General features: G+C 34.9%; 2 protein-coding genes and 2 long non-coding RNA genes across 7 annotated transcripts; 2 read left to right on the forward strand and 2 right to left on the reverse strand.

The window, feature by feature from the left end:
• The first annotated feature begins 3,508 nt into the window (after positions 1-3,508).
• Positions 3,509-16,947, forward strand: LOC117215558 (katanin p60 ATPase-containing subunit A-like 2). The gene is made up of 8 exons (XM_033461901.1): positions 3,509-3,528; positions 14,481-14,551; positions 14,976-15,165; positions 15,250-15,538; positions 15,682-15,883; positions 15,938-16,050; positions 16,264-16,463; positions 16,614-16,947. Exons 2-8 carry the CDS (start codon positions 14,548-14,550, stop codon positions 16,945-16,947), a joined length of 1,332 nt encoding a protein of 443 aa, XP_033317792.1. The 5' UTR covers positions 3,509-3,528; positions 14,481-14,547.
• Positions 4,207-6,074, forward strand: LOC117215555. The gene is made up of 2 exons (XR_004489142.1): positions 4,207-4,442; positions 5,851-6,074. It is a non-coding gene; the product is annotated as an uncharacterized LOC117215555 (long non-coding RNA).
• Positions 10,630-12,013, reverse strand: LOC117215554. Its single transcript, XR_004489141.1, has 2 exons — positions 11,157-12,013; positions 10,630-11,003 (listed from the first exon to the last, which is right to left on the reverse strand). It is a non-coding gene; the product is annotated as an uncharacterized LOC117215554 (long non-coding RNA).
• A 1,352-nt stretch (positions 16,948-18,299) lies between the features above and the next one.
• LOC117215556 (survival motor neuron protein-like) lies at positions 18,300-20,600 on the reverse strand. 4 transcript variants are annotated; one of them, XM_033461899.1, is made up of 6 exons: positions 20,429-20,600; positions 19,567-19,749; positions 19,327-19,441; positions 18,642-18,939; positions 18,442-18,521; positions 18,300-18,373 (listed from the first exon to the last, which is right to left on the reverse strand). In XM_033461899.1, the coding sequence occupies exons 2-6, from the start codon at positions 19,648-19,650 to the stop codon at positions 18,315-18,317; spliced, it is 636 nt and encodes a 211-aa protein (XP_033317790.1). In that variant the 5' UTR covers positions 19,651-19,749; positions 20,429-20,600; the 3' UTR covers positions 18,300-18,314. The 4 variants fall into 4 exon arrangements, with proteins under 4 accessions (XP_033317790.1, XP_033317789.1, XP_033317787.1 ...); XM_033461898.1 differs by lacking the exon at positions 20,429-20,600 and adding an exon at positions 19,930-20,352 and having other exon boundaries at positions 18,642-18,897; XM_033461896.1 differs by lacking the exon at positions 20,429-20,600 and adding an exon at positions 19,930-20,352.
• Between the last annotated feature and the right edge of the window lie 246 nt (positions 20,601-20,846).

Raw genomic sequence — 20,846 nt, forward strand, 5'->3', positions numbered from 1 at the left:
GATAAGTACATACGTACAAATACTCTGAAATAGAGATTTGATAAAGACAGAAATTAAATTTTTATTCCAGTGGAATACAAATTATTAAATAATTCTATATAATTTCTATTTGAACTATACTGAACTATAAAGTTCAAACGTGTAATTTCTGCCCTAACAGTTTTTGATCTCTATCCATATTATTACTCCTATATCAATTTTTTATTTCAAGCAAAAAGATACTCTTCCTAACATGAAGTAAAAGAAAGAAATTATTTAAGTTAATAAGTAAAGTTACTACCGATAAAATCATAGCATTATTATTTAGTCTAATTGAAATGTACATTGATGTGCTGTTTAATGCCTTTAAAGTTCATTCTTTGCAGTAAATGGCTTATTATTAATCGGAAAGAAAGATATAAAACGCACCAAGTTCAGCTGGTTTACCATCGACCAGCCTGGTATGAGAGACGTTGCTAAAACCACAGTATGGTGGTCGCCAAGCCTTATACTTATACACAGTTTTTGTTAAAATTTCTCTCTTCTCTTTGTTTGGATCGTCCGGACAGCAAACGATCGTAACATTGCCCTGGTATCTGCACACTGATCGTCTATAAAAATCGGTGGCTGTACGGTACTGTATCTGCCATATTTCTTGCAGAGGTTTACATTTTCTGTAGTCAAGGCACCTGCCTTCTTGATTGTCCGGTGTGGTACATTCTGGATCAAACAATTTTAAAACATTTATACAGTTCAAAGATGCGTAAGAAAGCGACACCGATTACTCAACTTTCGAAGTAAAAAGCCGATCAAGTCCACCGGATTGCCCTACAGACACGTATTAATCCGTAAGAGTTAGTCATCATGTTGATAATAATTATCTAAAGAAACTCACGTGAAAATATAAAATTTTAATTGATTAGATATTGTGTTAGCCATACTTAAGAAAGAAAATGAAAATGAATGAAATGAAAGAAAAGGACTACCTTCAACCTCATTTTTTAAATAAACACTTTGTCAGTTTTGCGGTAAATAAATTCTTAGGAATTCAGGACAGTTTTTAGTGAATCATTTTGTTTCGACCGTTCGCGGAGAGACGCGATCGCGGGATAGCACGTCAACGAGAGTTGTAAGTTCCCGTTACGATTAAATAATCGACGCCACGAATTGATCGATCCCCTTATTTCGATTATGATAATAAGGGTAGTTCAATGAAATTCCACAGAATTAACACAAATAAATTAATGTTTATTTCAACAACTTATTAACTAGAAAGATATAAATGGAACAAAAAAAATGTAACTGCGTTTTGGTTGATAAGTAATGCGCGACATACCACATGTGTTGACGGTTCGACTTCTCGAAAAGTTCTGAACGCCTTTCGATTTTTTTCGTTTTTTCTGGAAGGCGACCCCCAATACGTTCGGATCACGCCACATTCTTTTACGCGAGGTAAAATACGGGCCACGAGTCGACGTTTCTGGAAGTCGCCCTGCTTAATGAACCATGCGTTTGCCACTACAATGTTTGTTTGCCGGGCAGACGCGACGATCCGTCTGCGACATTATAGTGCCGCGATCGATAGTTAAGAATATGACCTATGGTAAGCCGCATGGCGTAACATTCTCCCCCCGTTGAGAGGGTACCGATCAAACTAGCGAGGTGTGTTTGAAGTTCCCATCTTATTTCGTCTCGGTGGCTAGTTGTTCGGGTTTCTCGAGATCGGGTTGAATTGGCAGTGGGACAAGCCTTTTGACGCCCCGATCCAAAATGCTCTTTGCCGTCTGAACTGTAGCTGTCCGGATGACACCATCGGCGCCTGGATGAACCTTGATAACTCGACCCAGAGGCCAATGCATGGAGGGAACGTTGTCTTCTCTGAGGATGACGATTGTGCCCTTTTGGATGCTGTGTCCACCCTTGCTCCATTTATTGCGGTTGGTTAGCTCGTTCAAATACTCCTTATGCCAGCGGTTCCAAAAATGTTGTTTAAGCTGTTGGATATGCTGCCATTTGGAGAGTCGGTTCAATGGAATGTCCCTGAAATCTCGATCACGTAAGCACATTAATGAATCGCCAATGAGGAAATGTCCGGGAGTGAGGGCTAGGAGATCATTTGGATCGGTGGAGATAGAAGTTAGCGGGCGGGAATTGAGGACTGCTTCTATTTCTATGATAAGAGTATTACGGTGTTAAGCTCATATGTTTCTGTTTCTCCACTCGCGCTACGCCATAATATCCTTTGATATTTCCGATCCTCTGGTCGTACGAGGAATTGCCGATACATTTTCTCGATGTCGCCAGTGAGTACGTACTGACGAGCGCGGAATCTAATTAATATACAAAATAAATTGTGAATTGATTTGAGAATATAGGATTTCCCCATTTTCATGATTATCGTGATTTTTGTATAAATATATTTTTTAAGATACTAATAATTAGGTACTTATAAATTAGTATTATCAATTATTTTGCATTTATAATTCCGCCTCTAGTATAAGTGTTAATTGAAAACTAACTTTACGTTTCAAAAAGTACTAGCAAAGTCGTTGAGTAACAAGCCACTGATGCTAACACAAATAGCATTGTCGTAATTAAATATTTCTAAATATTCATTTTTCATTTTGAACCTGTAGAAACAATTTATTATATATACTATTAGCTAAGTAATTGCATATTTAATTAAGTCGAAATATAAAACTTAGTTATTTTAATAATTTAGAAAATAAAAAACTGACAAACATTTCAATTTAATTTATGGTTGGAACAAAAGACAGTTATTTTTCATTAATTGAAATATTGCAATGCAGAGTACTTTCCAAAATACGCCGAGAGTATTCCTGATGGTGAAACGAGCGTTGCTTCATCGAACGCAGCTAAAGAAAACAACATCTCTGTAGTTGGTGGTACGATGCCTGAAATAGAGGGCGATAAATTGTACAATACCTGTACTATTTGGGGTCCCGATGGAACTTTGATAGCAAGACACCAAAAGGTAAGTAATATATTCCTTTATGGCTTTGAATTTGAAAATATTGGGGTGAAGAAAGTGACTCTATCTAGGAATAATTTAGGAATATACATATGTACATACGTATACTATAACCAATTCAATAATTTACGGTTTATAAAATACGTTATGATACGGGAAACGCCCATTTTTGTTGTAATGTATAATATAAATTTTTCACATACGAAAATACTTATTCTTTCTCCTTTTTAAACATTATTAAATGTTAAGATTTTTTAATAAAAGAAAGTGATAAAAACGCTGTCAGTTATTAAATAAAAAATAATTAAAGTTTAGGAGTTGGTAACTTTGATATTAAATTACAAAAGTTGCAGCAATAGAATTAGCGACTACATTTTTATGTTATTAGGTACATCTATTCGACATCGACATTCCTAGTAAGATTACTTTTCGAGAGAGTGATTCACTCAGTCCTGGTAACTCCCTAACGACGTTCGATGTGAAGGGCTGCAAAAAAGGTATTGGCATTTGCTATGATATTAGATTCGAGGAAATGGCACGCATTTATCGGAACAAAGGTACAGTAACTTAATCGATCAATACTTAACTAGCAAAAAATTAAATATCTTTCTTAAATATATTCTATATAAAATTAATATAATCTGTAACTCTGTATAAAAAGAAGCTTAATTTAAAAAACCAGTATATTTGCTGAAAATGAAACAAATAAAAGAATTAAAAGCACAATAAGAGGACTGTCCTCGCATATTCAGAAATGATGGAATGTGAACCGTGCAACTACGAAGTTAATTGGTATTCGGTGGCTTCATATTTCCTGCTTCTCTGGGTTAGGTTGCCAAATGCTGATATATCCAGCGGCATTCAATATGACCACTGGACCACTGCACTGGTCATTACTTCAGCGTTTCAGAGCGAATGATAATCAATTATACGTTGCCTGCATATCACCGGCTCGTGTTCCTTAAGCAAGTTACGTCGCATGGGGACATACACAGTTGACCCATCCCTGGGGAAAGATTCTTTACGATTTGGAAACTCAAGAGAATATGGCAGTCACCGATATCAAAAAAAAAAAAAAAAAAAAAACTGGCGAACCGTGTGTTACCACAACGAGACACGCGATGCTACTTGTCGCTTTAAATTGTGCCGCAACTCGTTTACTTACTTATTGTAATTAGTAAAACGACCTGAGAGGCAGACAGATACAAGAAAGAAGGAATATTATATTAGCGGCATTTTTGTAGCCATTATATATGGTTTCGATCGCATAATTAATCAGTATCAACTTACCAGTCTTTAACGGAAGGACAAAAAGAAGAGCAGACGGCACACAGACCGCAATCATGATCATTTTCAAGTAGAATCTCAAACTGCCGTACATCTTCGAAAACTTCGTTAGTCGTAAGGGATCAAAGGATGATGTCCGCGCTGCGGAAAATAGATGAGAAGCGGCTATTTCAACAACCACCGTGTAGGTACTGCACTAGCCAGAAGTATCTGCGACAGAAATCAGAATACACTCGTTTTCGCATGGTTGGATCAATTTCGCGTGGGACTAACCTGATTGAACCTAACGCGGGATAATTGCTCAACTCACGACTTTAACCAGCCCGCTTGATTCTCTGTAAATGCTTGAAATTGACGCTTGGATTCTTTCCAGATTAACTAGCTTTGCCCCTCCCTCCCTTTATCTATTTTCTTAGATCGACTTAGACTGCCACAACATATTATCTTTCTTCTTTTCTTTTCTTTTCTTTTGATCTTTTAAAGCCCTAAATCGCTGGCTATTTTGTATACTATATATTTTGTACACTCAATTACTCTGTAAGTCATAAGTACATATGTTTTACAACGTTATTTGTCATATTTCAGTTAAACCCCAGAAAAGCCAGAAATATATTTTCAGCATGTTTTAACGCGCCCCTGGCAAAGATCTCAAAAACGAGTTGCGGCACAATTTAAAGCGACAAGTAGCATCGCGTGTCTCGTTGTGGTAACACACGGTTCGCCAGCTTTTTAAAAGCGCTCTCCGACTGCTTTTTCCTCTCTTCCCTGTCTCTTCCTTTTTCCTTAACAAGCGAAATCATTTTCGCGAGGACGAGAGTACGGAAATGACGTACTGGCAATTTTGTTTTGTGATAATACAAGCAGCTCGGTTTCAGTGAATTAAACTTGGCCCCAAGCTTCTACTTATCTACCTTCCTTTCCTTTATTTTCCCTTCTATATCGGTTTTGCGGTTTTCCACATTTCCATCACAATAAACCATGTTTTTTCTAGATTTTACATGTTAGCCAATGATTCACGGCAAAAGCGTCGACTGTAAAAATATTTGTAGTTGCAATAGCAAGAAGTATGTTTTCTCAAATAGAAAATATTGGGAGCGTACACGCTGGCAAAACAATTCATGAATAGCTCGTCCTCTGCTTGTTATTTGTTTCGATACTGTTAGCAAACAAATTCATGAAACATACTGGTATAGCGTAAAATGAACATAAAAGTTTTGCGTACACTTGAGAGCTGAACTTTGGTTGTTATACGTATATTATACATATACGCACACAGTTATGTATATGTATATATATATAGAAAATTCCATAGAACTTTGAGCTTAATAACATATTAAAATCATTAACATTAAGGAGGTGAACTTTACTTACCTATTACCAAGGTTTCTTCCGCCAAATAATACATAAAAATTGAAAAAGATAATGTAACTAGTATTAACTTTTTTTTGTGTTATAATTTGAATCACTCGATTTATCCGACTGAGGATGGTCGATCGCAATCTCAATTTATACGTATTCTCATCGCATGAAATAGATCACATGAGGGATTTTCAAAAGTCGATGGAATATTAATCGCGATTAATTATTTGTAGGTGTATTCTGTGCGGCTAAAGCAGTCACCTAATGAATTATTGAGTACCAGGAATGTTAGCGGTAAACAGGATTGCGGCTATGAATGATTCTCTAATGTCTATATTAGAGATGAATTTGATAATTTATCCTCATAATATGCAATCCGCTTTTAAGTGGAAATCATAATTAACAATTTCTGTTTGATTAAATATGAAGAGCAGATAAATCGATACGCTTAAATCAATATTAGAATTTCTTAACATTTTTATCAAATATTTTAGCACTGTAAAAGCGTCGTAGTAGAGAAATATTAGGTTGTTCCAAAAGTTTCTTTCGTTTTATAAGAAAGTAATAGATGTACAACATTTTTCGTTTTATATTATTTTATTGAATTACGTGTGATCCACCTTTTTCCAATTTAATGTAAAATAATATAGAATAACATAAAACAAAATATGTTGTGCATCTGTCATTTCTTTATAAAACGAAAGAAACTTGGGACAACCTAATAGGAATTTACTTTTATTATCCATTATAAAAATGGATTGTTAATCCTCTAGGAGATACGAACAATATAATTACAATTAATAAGGAATAAGCTAGCATAACTTAAACCAGCTTTTGCAGAAAGCTATTAGCTAAAGATGTTTATTAAACAATGACAACATGAATTTTCTTAAGTACCCCATTTGGTACTTAATCTACTTCGTAAGTACCGTGTGTCCTAGCCTTCAAAGGATGCAATTTTAACCAGAATGTTTCACATTACTTACCCGTATTATTTCCTTGTAATATAATTTATATTTACATTATCTACGTTACGTTACATTCTACGCGTCAATGTAATGTGATTTTTATTTCTAATCGAAGTTATTCAAAATTTGTAGTATCTCAATAAAAAATTAACAGCCTGCAAAAACTTCACAGAAGCATTAGTATCTTCGAAACTATTGAATTCAAATGGCTAATATTCCTTAACAATATGCACTCGACGACGTTTATCGAGAGAAGTATGTGGCGTAATAGTTAAACTTTCAATTCATATACATATATCGTTTATGAAAAAGTAGTCATTCTGCTTTTGTGATCTGTGACACACTATAAATTCTCATAAGCTAACTAACGCCTAATCTTCTGTAACGTATTAATATAATATAGGTATGTATATCTCGACTTTGAGCAACCAATTGGTGCTAAATAAGCTTTAGTACATACTTCTTACACATAACAAAAGACCAGTTAACATCTCTGCTCTTAAAAGAAAAACGAAAGAAGCTCTGAAAAGCTGCAGAGTTCAGGTCGAATAACACCAGCTCAGATAAATGACCCTCTAACTTACCTTTGTCCTCATCGACGTCGGTGATTTTAAAGCTAGTTATAAAGTGCACTTCTCAGCCAGCGTCCACGGCAGTCAATATTATTTAACGGGTCTTAACGCGATGTAAAAAGGGAAAAAGGAGGAAAGAAAGAACAGGGAAGCAAAGAGAAGAAACGAATTTTTCATTTTCTCGAAACTGGATCAAGTTTCAGGCTGCTCGCCAAAGAGTCTGTAGCTAACGAGACAAGATTAGACAAACCACGCTTTAAAATTCCCACAGAACTATAATAATCCTCGAAATCAATACGATTCGTCGATCCATCGCTTGATTAAAAAATGAGATAGGATGAAGCTCACTAGTCGGCCTTTGAACTTTCAATAGCGCTTACGGCTCGTATACTCTAGTTTGAATGCTACAATGTAAGCCAAGTCAGCTGTAACTAGCGTTCGCGTGATTGTCGCTATCTATTATTCACGCGTTACACGTTCACCAGACAAACGCGTCTACCGGTTGACATTGTTTTCTGTCCTGAGTTTCAAAGCAATTATGTTGCTTCGTGTAATCAAATCTCGCCAAACTAACGATAAGTTCTTGTTTGATCTTACACAGTTATTAAAACTATACAAGTTAAACCAATCTAGCCTAAACAAGTAATGTCGTTATATATTCTTTTTTAAATCTATATATTGTTTAATAAATCGTGGTTAGGATATAGTAGCTGACAAAAATATTCGGACAAATATATTTGTAGAAACATTTTAAGAGTGTATTATGCATAGTGGCACTATTTAATACTGTACTGTGACTATCATGGTCGTGTTGGTATTATTCGAAACTAATCTGAAAATCTGTATGGAATTTGTAAGATATTTAGTACGAGTACTGTGCATTACTGATATGTACACAACCGAGACGAGATAACGAAGGTACTGCTCTCCATCGTTCATCGCTACGCGTTGCTAATAGCAACGTATAATGCATATATATCTCGCAAAAACCATAAAAGTACCCAATGGAACCACGTTTAATATTTGATAATAATGTACCATTACAGTTTCGTCATTTTCAATTAATTAAACACGACCCTCTCTTTAAAAATTAGAAGATAAAATACGTAATACAAATCTACTCGAAATCTTTTAAACCTTACGGACGACTACTTATGGTCTTTAAAAGCAGCAGGGATTAGCAGAATATTAACTGCGGATTTTTCTTGGACCGCAGCATGCAATATGAAATATGGTTATTAAAATGTACACTGAAAATTTCATATCCATAATATACTCGTGCTTGTAGGACCTTGAAAATGAATTCTTAACCCAAATAGTCGACCGCGATATTCTAGAAATTTTGTGAAGCTGACGTCAATACCAATATGTACCGTCGTTGTGCTATTATTTCGTGATAAGCCGTATTGATTGCACTTCCATTTCACGGAATTAATTTTTCCACACAAAAAGTGATAACGATAATCGAAAAAAGAAAAATATACTACCACTTTTCGTATCAGCATACACAAGCGCACTCGATTTTACACGAGTATACAATTTGCAAATTCGACGGAACGATCGGATTTAATTATTTTTTCGATATTTCAGGCATCAAGTTTTATTTACACATCGAACGTTGAAATACGGCGAAATACAAAATGTACAAACCACTCTGGACATTAATTAACTTTAAACGTTATTGATTAATTAAAGAAACCAACCATTGTGTTGATTTTTACATTTTGAAAAATTGTTATCCACTTTTGCTTTGTTTAAAAATTGAAAAAAAATACTTTTATTGTAAGTCACGAGTATTTCTTTTATTTATTTAAACTTTAGATCAAATATTACAATTTATAAATATATCATTTATTTAGATATACTTGTAATATCTGTTTTATAAGTTTGTACAACCATTTATCTATTTATCTATTTTATTTGCACATAATCTTTATAGACTGATTTTGTAAAGAATAAAAAATTGTGATTCTATTTAAAAACGATCGTGTCAGACTCAAGTGATAAGCGATATATATTTCAGCGATATATATATTCAGATTTCACCATCACATAAACGGTGCTATTGGAAACGTTTCACAATAGACGTCTTATAAGCGCCTGCGATGTCCGTCATATGTAAAGCTATACCACTGAATCACGGCCGCCATTTAGTGATTAAGGTCGATCACTTAGAGTTGTTAATCCGACATAATGGCGAGCAATACATCGAAGACATTATTGGAAACACAGTTACAGTTTAATTTCATTGAGCTTATTTGCAAATAAATGTGTACAATATATTTTAGAGGTTTTAAATATTATTGCTGACTAAACGTCTCGTCTGCGCATCATCTTTCTTTAACTTTTTTTTGCATTTTCTTATCGACGCATGAAGACGAAATGCGTAAATTTTATTATTTATTTAAACATTACTATATTGTGCTCAAAGTAGCGGAATATCGTTCTATTATCAATATATGAAGAACTAAAAGAATTAAAAAAGAATTAAAAAAATATGTAGTTCAATCAATACTTCGTGTATTTTTCTATCTCCACAAGACAATATCCGGACCAGTTACGCTTACAGTATCAACAAAGATTTGTCCAGCCATACGGAATAAGTCGTACTCAGTAGTTTAAAAGTATTAACCGCACGAACTCCAGAAACACTTTTGAAGTAACTTTCGAACCAATAAATCCCCGAACTAAGAACTGTCATATTTCGTCTCTATTTATCGAATATTGCGAGAAAATGCAAAAAAAAAGAAGTTAAATAGAAAAAGTACTTGGAAACTTAAAAGAAAAAATCTCGAAAAATCTCTTAATACTTTTTACTGTCGTCTTGAGACGCACCATATGTTAAGCTTCTTCGTAGTTACAACTTTTACCGCAGATGTAACGAACTGACAAATGCTTTGAATGGCGCGCGCGCGTCAACGCCTACACTTAAATTTTAAATAAATGTTTTTAAATAAATGTTTAAAATAATACATTAAATGTATTAACTTTCTTGCGCAATTTCATTTAATTTCTTACGATATGGAGGGTTTAATTACGTTTAAGATATCTATTTGAATCTTTTAAATTCGAAGTTTTTTAAAAAATTACCTTAAACTTTATAAAATTAAATCGTTTTTCCACTTTGTTGTATCATAAAATAGTTACTTAAATTCAAACCTTACCGTCGTCTTGAAATATTCTATATTTTCCTCGTCTTAAAAAATCTCCCTACAGAAAGAATAAAGAAGAATAAATTCCCATACGTTAAATTTCGCGTGATTGATGGAATACATAACGATAACGAGAACTAACTAGCGACAATAAGCAACCATTAGCAAGACAACTGGCGACTATAACTGTCGTCTCTATGATGTATGGCGACTAAGGAGAACAGCCAGCAACTACGGATTACATGTAACAACCAACTGCCCCACTTCTAAAAGGCAACTAACTTGCAAACCCTTTGATGGTTTCTGTAGCGTGATATACCCCTTGAACGTGGTTAAAGAATGTGGTCGCCGCTGGACGGCGGTTTGACAGCAGAGCGATCTCGCCAATTCAAAGCTTGACATTACAAACTACCGAGAATCATTAGGCTCGTTATCGAGCATCTAGCTTTCAGAAGGTGCTTTATCATATGATATGACTTCACGATATTTTTATAGCAAGAAGAATGGCCAACCTCTAACAAAACAAATTTTTACTAAGTGCTGCATGTGAGCTGCAGGCCGGCCTACTAGGGAAATTTGACGAATGAATAAACTAAAATATATACGAATATATTCGTTATATCATAAAATGCCCGCATTATGTTCTCTAACACCATAGAGGAAACTAAATTTATATATTAAAAAATTGGAATACCTGTTATAAGAGAGTTAATTAAATTCTAACCTATCGATGACTCCATAAAAACCTTTATTTCCTAAAAATGTATATCTTCCAAATTCTCCTTAGAAAGTCTCATAGAGAAAATATGAAACCTGAAAAGTACATCACGCTGATGCCTCGATCAACCCTCGTGCTTCGCAGTCCATGTGTCCGAGCGATGAATTCGCTGTCGACGGACAAACAGCGACTGAGCCTAACTGAAACGAACTCTGTCGCAGTATGAGCACAGGCTACGTTCGCGGGTCGATCGAACACGTTCTGCGCCTTTCCTCGGCACCAGCGTCAAAACCACCCTCGACGAGCGCAACGCACTGGTGCACCTGCAATATTAACCACTGGTCTTTCCTTTTTCGCGCGATATTATATCAACACCTATGATACCATTTCAAAGACTGCAATCAAAACATTAAATACCGCATTAAAGCCATACAATAATTCGCAATATTCATTCGTAAACGTTATTGTATATGTGCTTAATTAATCGTTATTATGTTTCGAATGATTTACTACCTCATATTCCATAAGCAGATATATGGTTCATTTTCATCTCAAGTACGATATAATTTGTAACAAATATTTATAATTCACAATGTAAAATATTTATAATTCATTGGAAATATTATTCTATCACGGTATAGTGGTCAAATTTCACATAAATCACAAACATATGGTAGTCAAAAGCTATACTCACGACATGACAAATCATGATGATGTCATGAAAAATGGCGTCCGTCCATATATATTCAAACGCAACGAACAAGTTCGAACTTTTCGAGAATAAACGATTTGTTCGATAACATCTGTCGCGAGCTTCTCTTCCTTTAACGATAACAATTGACAACTAAAGCTCGAGAGGCTCGTAAGGATGAACAGCGACGAGTATCTAGAAGCTATGTACTCACCTGGGCAAGGAGACTCCAACACCAAGGACGTTGGAAGTTTCGAGAAGCGAAGATGGAAACTGAAGTAGCACGTCAGGTCAACTCTGGCAACGTCAACGCCGTTAGCCGCGCTGGAAACACTCGTTCCCGGCCGATCACGAAAGTTAAGCAGCAGCGGTCACGGAGCGGTCTAGGATGGGTGACCGCTCCGTGAGGCGTTGACGAAAGAAGGAAGGAGGCGCACCGAAGCCATTTTTCCGGGACCATCCAAGGAGCACGAGGCAGGCAGAAGCCCCCGGGACACAGGACTACCCTGGGAAAACACCGATGGATCTGATATTTCTTATAGTCGGGTGGCGGCTGGCCGGTGCCCGCGACACTAGCCAGTTCGCCGATCCGGTGCGGAAATTTCGGAGAAGTTGGTGGCCCCCACGGAGTCCTGTGAGCATCCCGACGGATCTGATATTCTCTCATAGACGGATGGCAGCTGGCGGTGTCCGCGGCACCTGCCAGTGCGCCGATCCGGTGCGGAGAATTTTCGGAGAAGTTAGTGGGCCCCACGCCTGCCAGGACCACGTCGAACCAGGAAGAGGCGTCAGGGGACGGGGTCCCAGGATGACGCAGCAGGAGCGAGGCGCTGGGGGGCGTGGTTCCCCCCCAGCGGTCCAAGAAGAGCAGGACGCCTCCCTTCGACAAAGAAGGAGAGATAGACGCCCGGGGGCAACCGGAGTAATTCGGGAGAGATCCCGGGTGCATCTCGACTCAGGCGTCAGGACAGGCCACCGTGGAGGTTTTAGCCGGTAAGAATCCGGCACTACCCAGCGCCCTCTCCCCGGAGGGGCGCGGGGTGCCTATGAAGGTTTCCTCCACGAAAAAAAAAAAAAAAAAAAAGGTCAACTCTGGCAAAAACTGCTAAAGAAAGAAAAATCCAACTAATTTGTTTCCAACAATAAAATGAAATTAATTTGTTTCACAAATTATTAACTGGATATTATTCAAAAATTATTCAAAATTCGCTTGATCGATTCACGGCCCGGATACTTGGGTCATACCATTTTGGTAATGGACGAAAATGGCAGAAGGAAGAACGACCGTTTTTTTCATATTTCTCTTTCCCCGGGAAACGAAAGAATGCCCGAGCACCTTGTTTCATTTCTTCTCGACATCAATTTCAATCTTTTTAAACGAAATATAATCTGAACGATGAAAAGTTCATTCAAATAATGCTCCGCGCCAGACACTCACGAAAATTAAGAAGAAACACGGAAAATTCGCGAATAAAACGGATTTCTTTGTCCCAGTGAGATAATAAATCTCGTACACGTATTGGTTTTTAAAATCAATATATCCACCAATGTGCACTCGTTTAACAAGGGTGATGGAACGTGCCAAAAATCTCTCAAGACGGTCTTGGCAACGGAAGAGTCGAAAATGTCACAATTATGAATGAAAAATTCGAATAGTTGCTGATTTTACAGTCGAAACCGATAAAGAACTCCAGATATTCCCCCAATTAATTTACAATAAATTCGCGAAAATGATCGATTGCTGACGTCATTGTATTCTAGAAAGATTGTAAAACGATAAGAATTTATTGAAAAAACTTATATTCGATGATAACACTTCTAATAAGAGTACTAAGAGGAGCGATTCTGTACTCACCTTCCTGCCTCGAAGTACCGAACGCAATTAACCGTCCGCCCAGGATGGAACCGTTCGGAACTTTTGTAAGTCACTGCACGGCCGCTGCTTATGGTGGAAATGTAATAGATATAAGTACAGAGCGCGTGAGCGAACTAAAAACGCGATAGAGAAGTAGAGAGAGGATGTTCCGTCCTTGTCTAATGACGCGCACTTGTACAGGAAATATGTAACAGCGGTATACGAGCAGCGTCAGTGTCCACTAGTGTGCATGCCTGATTAAACAAGGACAGGAAGTATCTATACATGGTGTTCTCTTTCTATTTCCATGTTGCATCCATCTTACTATACAGTACACACACTCAGCTATTCTATCATTATATTTGTGCGTTGCTTATGTGTGAACCAAACATTTCCATGACAACAAATCGTTTGTCTCTTGTTTGATGCTCGGTTTTCAACGGAGTTGAAAGAATTTTTTAAGAGAAACGTAATGGACGGGTTGTTTTTAAAGTAATAAACGGAAATTCTCGTATCCATTGAGAAACGATAGGCGATTTGAAAGTGTCACTATGAACGGTGATTTATCGATGCAAGGTAGTATGAATAAGATATTTTATAATCTGCGAAAAAAGGTAAGGAATATTCTAGATTTTAGATTTTAGAATTTCCACGTCACAGACGAGTGTGTTTTGTTATTTGATTTGTAATATTGCTGCAGTTCTCTTAATAGCTGTTCGTTTCATGCGATACTCGCACATAGTATCTATGACTTTTGCTTCTAACAATTTTTATAATTAGGCTGTATCAAATATTTTTAACGTTCGTGTTTCATGAAAAATCATGTGTAACTCGTTGAATTCGCAAATGTAACAAAAAATTACATGAAAAACCTTATATTATTGTAATGAAAAAATAATTATATTAGGAGGAGAGTCGTATTTCGGAACGTCATCGGAACATATTATACCTTGTATGTGATTATTTGGAACACAATGGGTGAGTATATTATAATTAAAATATATTCCTAGTTCCAATTCTTTTGAATAGTGTCAGTGACCAATCGAAATAGAAATCAGTGGACATCATGGAAAGAGAAGGCGAAACCAAATTTGAAAATTCGACATCGATAATTCAGTAGTTAAGAATAACTCAATCGATTATGTAGATTAACTAGTTATAAACAAATATATGAAGTATAAATTCAAATTATTCTTATCCATCTAAAAATTGGAAATTAAAAAGCAGAAGACAAGAAATTATCTTCGAGGATTTATATAGTAAATACATTCTTTTGCCTGTCTTACCTAGAGATAAAACAGTTGTTTGATGGTTATCTTATAGTGTTCAGTCATTGCGAAAAATATTTTTAATTAGTTAAAAACTATAATTAATTAAAAACTACATTTTTTTATGTATATAGACGTTAGCGATGTATTATTCCGGGAAGCTCGTCTATCTCCCGAACATCGGGTTTGCGACAACATCGATTTGGAAATTATCGTTGCAGAGTATGAAAATTATTACAAGATGAAATTTCAAAAATATCCCATATTGTGTAAGAAAATAACTGGAAGGGAAATGACGAGGGAAGTGACAAATGCAAGCAAAACGTAAGAATTTAAATTATTTAACGATATTAAACGGTATTCAACGTATTCAACGTATTCAACGTATCGTATTACAATATGATCCAGTGTTTGCAGAAGTATTGAGACAAAAGCCAAATCTGTTAGTAAACAAGCGAGAAGTGAGCCTGTGAAAGAGACGAATCTACAGCAGAAGATAACTGATGACAATACGAATCATATTAATCTCGCAATGACAGTGACGTCAATATTCCCCAATGAGAGTGATGGACGTTCATCAGAAGAGCTATTTAACGTCCCAATGGAACAATCCATGCAATCGAAGATATTGAAATGCATTGAAAAGCTTTATTCAGATAATCCGGAATTACGAAAGATTGCTGAGGACATCTCATGCGTAAGTTATTTTCGATTAATATACGTATCGTAAAGCTTTTAAACGATAAAATTCCCGTCGATAAACCGTCCAATGTATATCGACGATGACGTGATTTCAGTAACGCTTCAAATATCAAATTACGTAACACTTACTTAATATAGAGAAGACGCCATTTTATCTTTGTATCGTCACAGGAGATCATAGTAAACAAATTAAATGTACATTGGGATGACGTTATAGGCCTAGAGGAATGTAAAACCGCTGTTAAGGAGGCCGTTGTATATCCCCTTAAGTATCATATCTTTTTTGATGGCCCGTTTTCCCCCTGGAAAGGTATTTTGCTGTACGGCCCACCTGGTACAGGTAAGATACTCGTATTCTTTTCATTTCTGTATAGTTCATAAATATACAAAACAGGGAAAACGAAGTTAGCGAAGGCAGTCGCGACAGAATGCCATTGCACCTTTTTTAACATAACTGCCAGCTCATTGGTCAGCAAATGGAGAGGCGATTCCGAGAAGTATATACGTGTAAGTTGCTTTGTCTCTGTAAGTTTCTTTGTTCCTTTGTCTATGAAGGAGAGATTCTAGGTATAAAAAGATTTGATTTTATTTTTCGTCATTTATATATAAATAGAATAGTTGTTTGGAAAACGAAATGATATCATATTCTTGATGAGGCAATGAATTTAAGGAATTTCGAATATAATATTTAATGAATAATACATTTGTTAAACTGAACAGGTTTTATTTGAACTTGCCTATAGTCATTCGCCTACAATTATTTTTATCGACGAGATTGACTGGATCGCCACAAATAAAGGAGACTGTATATTGTCTGAACCTGCAAAGAGATTCAGATCAGAACTTCTTTCTAGATTGGATGGATTAGTGTCTAATGAGAATTCTAATGTAGTTCTTCTGGCTACAACTAATTCCCCTTGGTACGTATATCACGTTATTTCAATGTTTTCTAAGTAGAAAATATCGTAATATTTCTCCAAATTCCAAATATGTTATTGTGTTGTTTGAAGTATTCCTTCATTATTATTAGTATAATAGAACGATAATATTTATTGTAAATATGTTATTAGGGGCATTGATGCAGCTTTACTCAGGCGTCTCGAAAAGCAAATATACGTATCATTACCCAATGAAGTTGCTCGACTTGGTATATTCAAATTATACCTTAGCAACCACTTATTAGAAAATACAGATATTGTAAACCACATAGTAAAATGTACGGAAAGATATTCTTGTGCAGATATAAAATTGCTTTGTAAGCAAGCGTGGCTACTAGAAATAAGCCCGATATGGAGGAGACTTGAAAAGAAAGAAACACCTGTTACCACTTTGAAATATGAATTAAAAAGTTATGAAATATTAGCAAAATTGTTAAAAAAATGTCACCTACAGTTATGCAAATAGATAAATATGATACGTGGAACAAATAAATACGCAATCGTAAGGACAGATATTGAAAAATATAAATAAATGGATTATCGTTCGAGAAATCATTCGCATGTGTGTGCATGTGTGTATGCGCGCATGTGTGTGCGCGCATGTGTGTCATGTGTGTCATGTGTGTCATGTGTGTGCGTGTGTGTGCGCGCACGCGCTATAGGCTAAGTTTAAAATGTTCGGTTGTATTATATCCTTGTATTATATATGTCGGAGATGAAAGGAAAACCGGAGCCTTCCCTTTGCAATTTTGAGGAAGCCTTCTAATGCTTTAGCCTAGATTTTATCATAACTGTAATTAAGCAATTGTCATTTGTAATTGTTTGATATTTGTGAAAGCGAAAGTGGGTTCGAGGTGACAGCTGGTCGCCGAACGTAGCCACGGTCACGGGATAAACGTTTTGCCTGACGAAGGTGTGGATCGGTTGTATTGTTCTCCCTAGAAATCACATAGAATTGTACTTTAGAGACGTCGATATAATGGGACACACGTTGTATTAGGAATCAATCTCCAGACAGAAACTGGCTAGTAACGGCGTTTGAATCTTTCTCGATGTTTCCAAAGAGTATACGACAAACTTTTGACAGAAATTGCCTAGCAACAACGATTGGAACCTTCTCGATGTTTCCAGCGAGCATATAACAAACAAATGCAGTCGTATAGCGAAAAAGATTTTCATCAGATATTCATTCCTGTGATCGCCTTGGAAAGTGATACATCGAGCAATTTACCGAGTGTCTCAGCAATTGTATTTTGTGTTTAAAATTATTCGACACATAGTAAAGAGTTATCCCGTTGACCGTGCATTCGTTTGAACCCCGGAACATTGTTAATAGCGTTAATTAAATTCATTATTCGTGAAACCTATCAATCGTTAATCTCATTATACGTTAAATTCATTATTCGTAAGACATATTATTCGTTCCTCTTATTGTTCGTTAAACTTATTAATCTTTAATCTAATTATTAGTTAAACTTATCGTTTGTTAATCTTATTATTTGTTAAACTCATTATTCATAATATTTTGTAAAATCTTGTTTATTCGCGTAAATATATTCTCTGTTTCGTAAAACAATGGCTAATTCAAACGAAGGATCATTACGCGCCTTAAATCCTAATGATAACCCGACATATATATGTGAGTGTATTTTATCAAAAATATGTTTTTTATGTTTTCTTATCTTAGTAATTATTTTTAAAAAAGTCTTAAAGTCTTATATGAAAATAAAGCTGTTCTTTATTTAAAATAATTGAAGTAAATAAATACAATGAGTTTTATATTTTATTATATCTTATATTATTGTTATATTGTTATTGAAAAAATTGATATAATCAACAGTTCTTCCTGTTCTCTTGATTGTTTCTTGCTTGTTTCAAACCATGATAATAACCTACAAAAGAAATAACATAATCCATTGAAAATTTAATATACAATAAAATACTTATATGAAATAATTACCTGTGTAATATACCATGTAACCACTAATATACCATGACATCAACATACTTGAAAGTGCGTCTGTATCATTATCTGGTAATCTAGTACATTTTATTAAAATTTCGTATTTTTTTTCCAAATAAAATGTTAAACTTATTCCAAATTACTTATTAATATTAGAAGTATTCAGCATTCCATTAGAATTTTTAAATTGTACTTACTTGGCCATTAAGTGTGGTGGTAAAGGAGGTGCAGGTGGCATTATATCAGTCATCGAATTGAAAGATGGTCCCGGTATGAAGTGATGTTTATACGCATTTGCTTCTTCAGAGTCACAATCCATTTTTTCTACATTATATTTTTTCGAATTTACATTTGTAGAAAAATTAGTCTCACAAGTCTCATCGTTCTCTTCATTGAATTTCTCTTCCAAAGCTTTCTTTCGTTGTGCTATTTGACTTTGCAAACCTTCTGATTCTAAAAGAGAACTCAACTCGACTTTCTCTGTATTACCATAGCCTAAACACAGAGTAAAAGAAATTTTTGTCATTTAATAGAATTACTGAGTGCCATTCAGTTACTGTCCTTACAGGCAATGTATTAGAATTTCCCGTGCATAAATGTATATGTATAAATATTTTCCTTGATATATGTAGTAATAATCACTCGTCTAATGAGGAGAATTATATTCCAAGCAGCTAATAATGAACAATAAGTAACATGCATGTTTATGGTTCATGACCCTATATCCCACGGGTCTCCCCATAGACATTGACAGGTACTCCTGCCCAGTTAAGGACCTGCTGAATGACACTGTGATAGACTATGCGAAAGCCTTTACTTCATATATATATGTATTTTTAGTACATTTCTTAATTGACATAACCATCATGCTAAAGGTATTACCTACAAATTTTACAACACACGTGCCATTGTTTTCGTAAATTTTTGATATTATAGCTTCATAAATTTCTCCATCCACTGAGTATATTGCACGATAAGGTGCTCCTATGATCCATTTCTATAGAGAAAAGATGTGTATACAAATAAATATAAGTAAATAGCAAAATAAAATAATTTGCTTCTTAATCAATATATTTAATAATATTCTGTATCAAATTTGTAATATTCTATCAAAATCACAACCTTGTGTAATTTACTTGCGTGTTTAGGCTGCTTAAGATTTTGTAGGTTTTCTTTCGGTTGAGAATTTCCAACATCCATTCCCATTCGCTTGATAACTTCTTCTTTTGCTAAATTTATTGCTTTATCATATGCTTCTATTAATGCACTATCATCCCAAACATTATCATTGGCTGTGTCTGTATCCTTTTGAGATAGCAAATTATACGTTATTAATATTGATACAAGTATTTTATTATCAAACTATTGCAAATTATCATATATGTCATTTTTCAAAAATTGACTAAAAGGTAGTGGATACTGTTAATTACTATTATGCTAAGATCTTGTACTAAAATAATGCTAAAACCATTACGTTTCCATTACCATACATACGTTTCCATTTCCTCGTATAAAAAGAACATTCATATCATCTGCCATTTTAAAATAACATCATTTAAATATTGAATTTGCTTCTGAAATATTAATTTGTCTCATTTCTTTAACTCTAACACATTGTAAACAATGATGACATTATACCAACTATAATACTAAAAATCTATTCCCCATTCATTCGAAAGATTATTTTTTGAAACAAGGTTAACATTGAATGTTCCCAAACTTCAATAACTGTATTTTACTTTCTTTACAATATCTAACAATATATTAGAATACTATAAAAAAATATTGTATGCACAAGAAACTGTTTATAGCGAAATAGCAAAAGAATTAATCACATATTATAACTAAAACGAGATTGTTAAGTAGATTATATTATACTGCATATGCGTTAGTGTTTCAGCTGGTAAATATAGTATTTATATCTTAAGATAAATAAGATTTAATTCTATAAAATTGCATAATGAATTATACATCTATCTATTACTATTCGTATTTCCCCTTAGTTGTATGTTGTCAATAGCATCAATCACGAACATATAAATAAATATAGAAGAAACCGTTCGGAAATGGAAAGGGAAAAATGAACATGGAAGACAAGAAAGTTTTCTTCAGGTTTAGCGTATGCGTGATACGCTTTGAATGTCTCAGATAAAGATAAAGATATTCTGCTCATTTCTATTTGTTCCGCAGAACGAGAAATTTGTTGTCTTTCATATTGGTTTTTACGATTCAATTTTTGGGCAGTTTTTCCTAGCGAGTGTCGGTCCCTGTTTGATATAACCAGACCGTAATTTATACAGATATGTATTATAGATATATATTTGTAAAACTGAAATCAGATGAAATAAATGTTGCCTGAGGTTTTAAACGTTTAATAAAAACAATATTTCATTTGGAAAAAA

This window comes from Bombus bifarius, unplaced genomic scaffold (genome assembly GCF_011952205.1).
Source record: "Bombus bifarius isolate JDL3187 unplaced genomic scaffold, Bbif_JDL3187 scf7180000009722_frag, whole genome shotgun sequence".
Taxonomy (NCBI): Eukaryota; Metazoa; Arthropoda; class Insecta; order Hymenoptera; family Apidae; genus Bombus; species Bombus bifarius.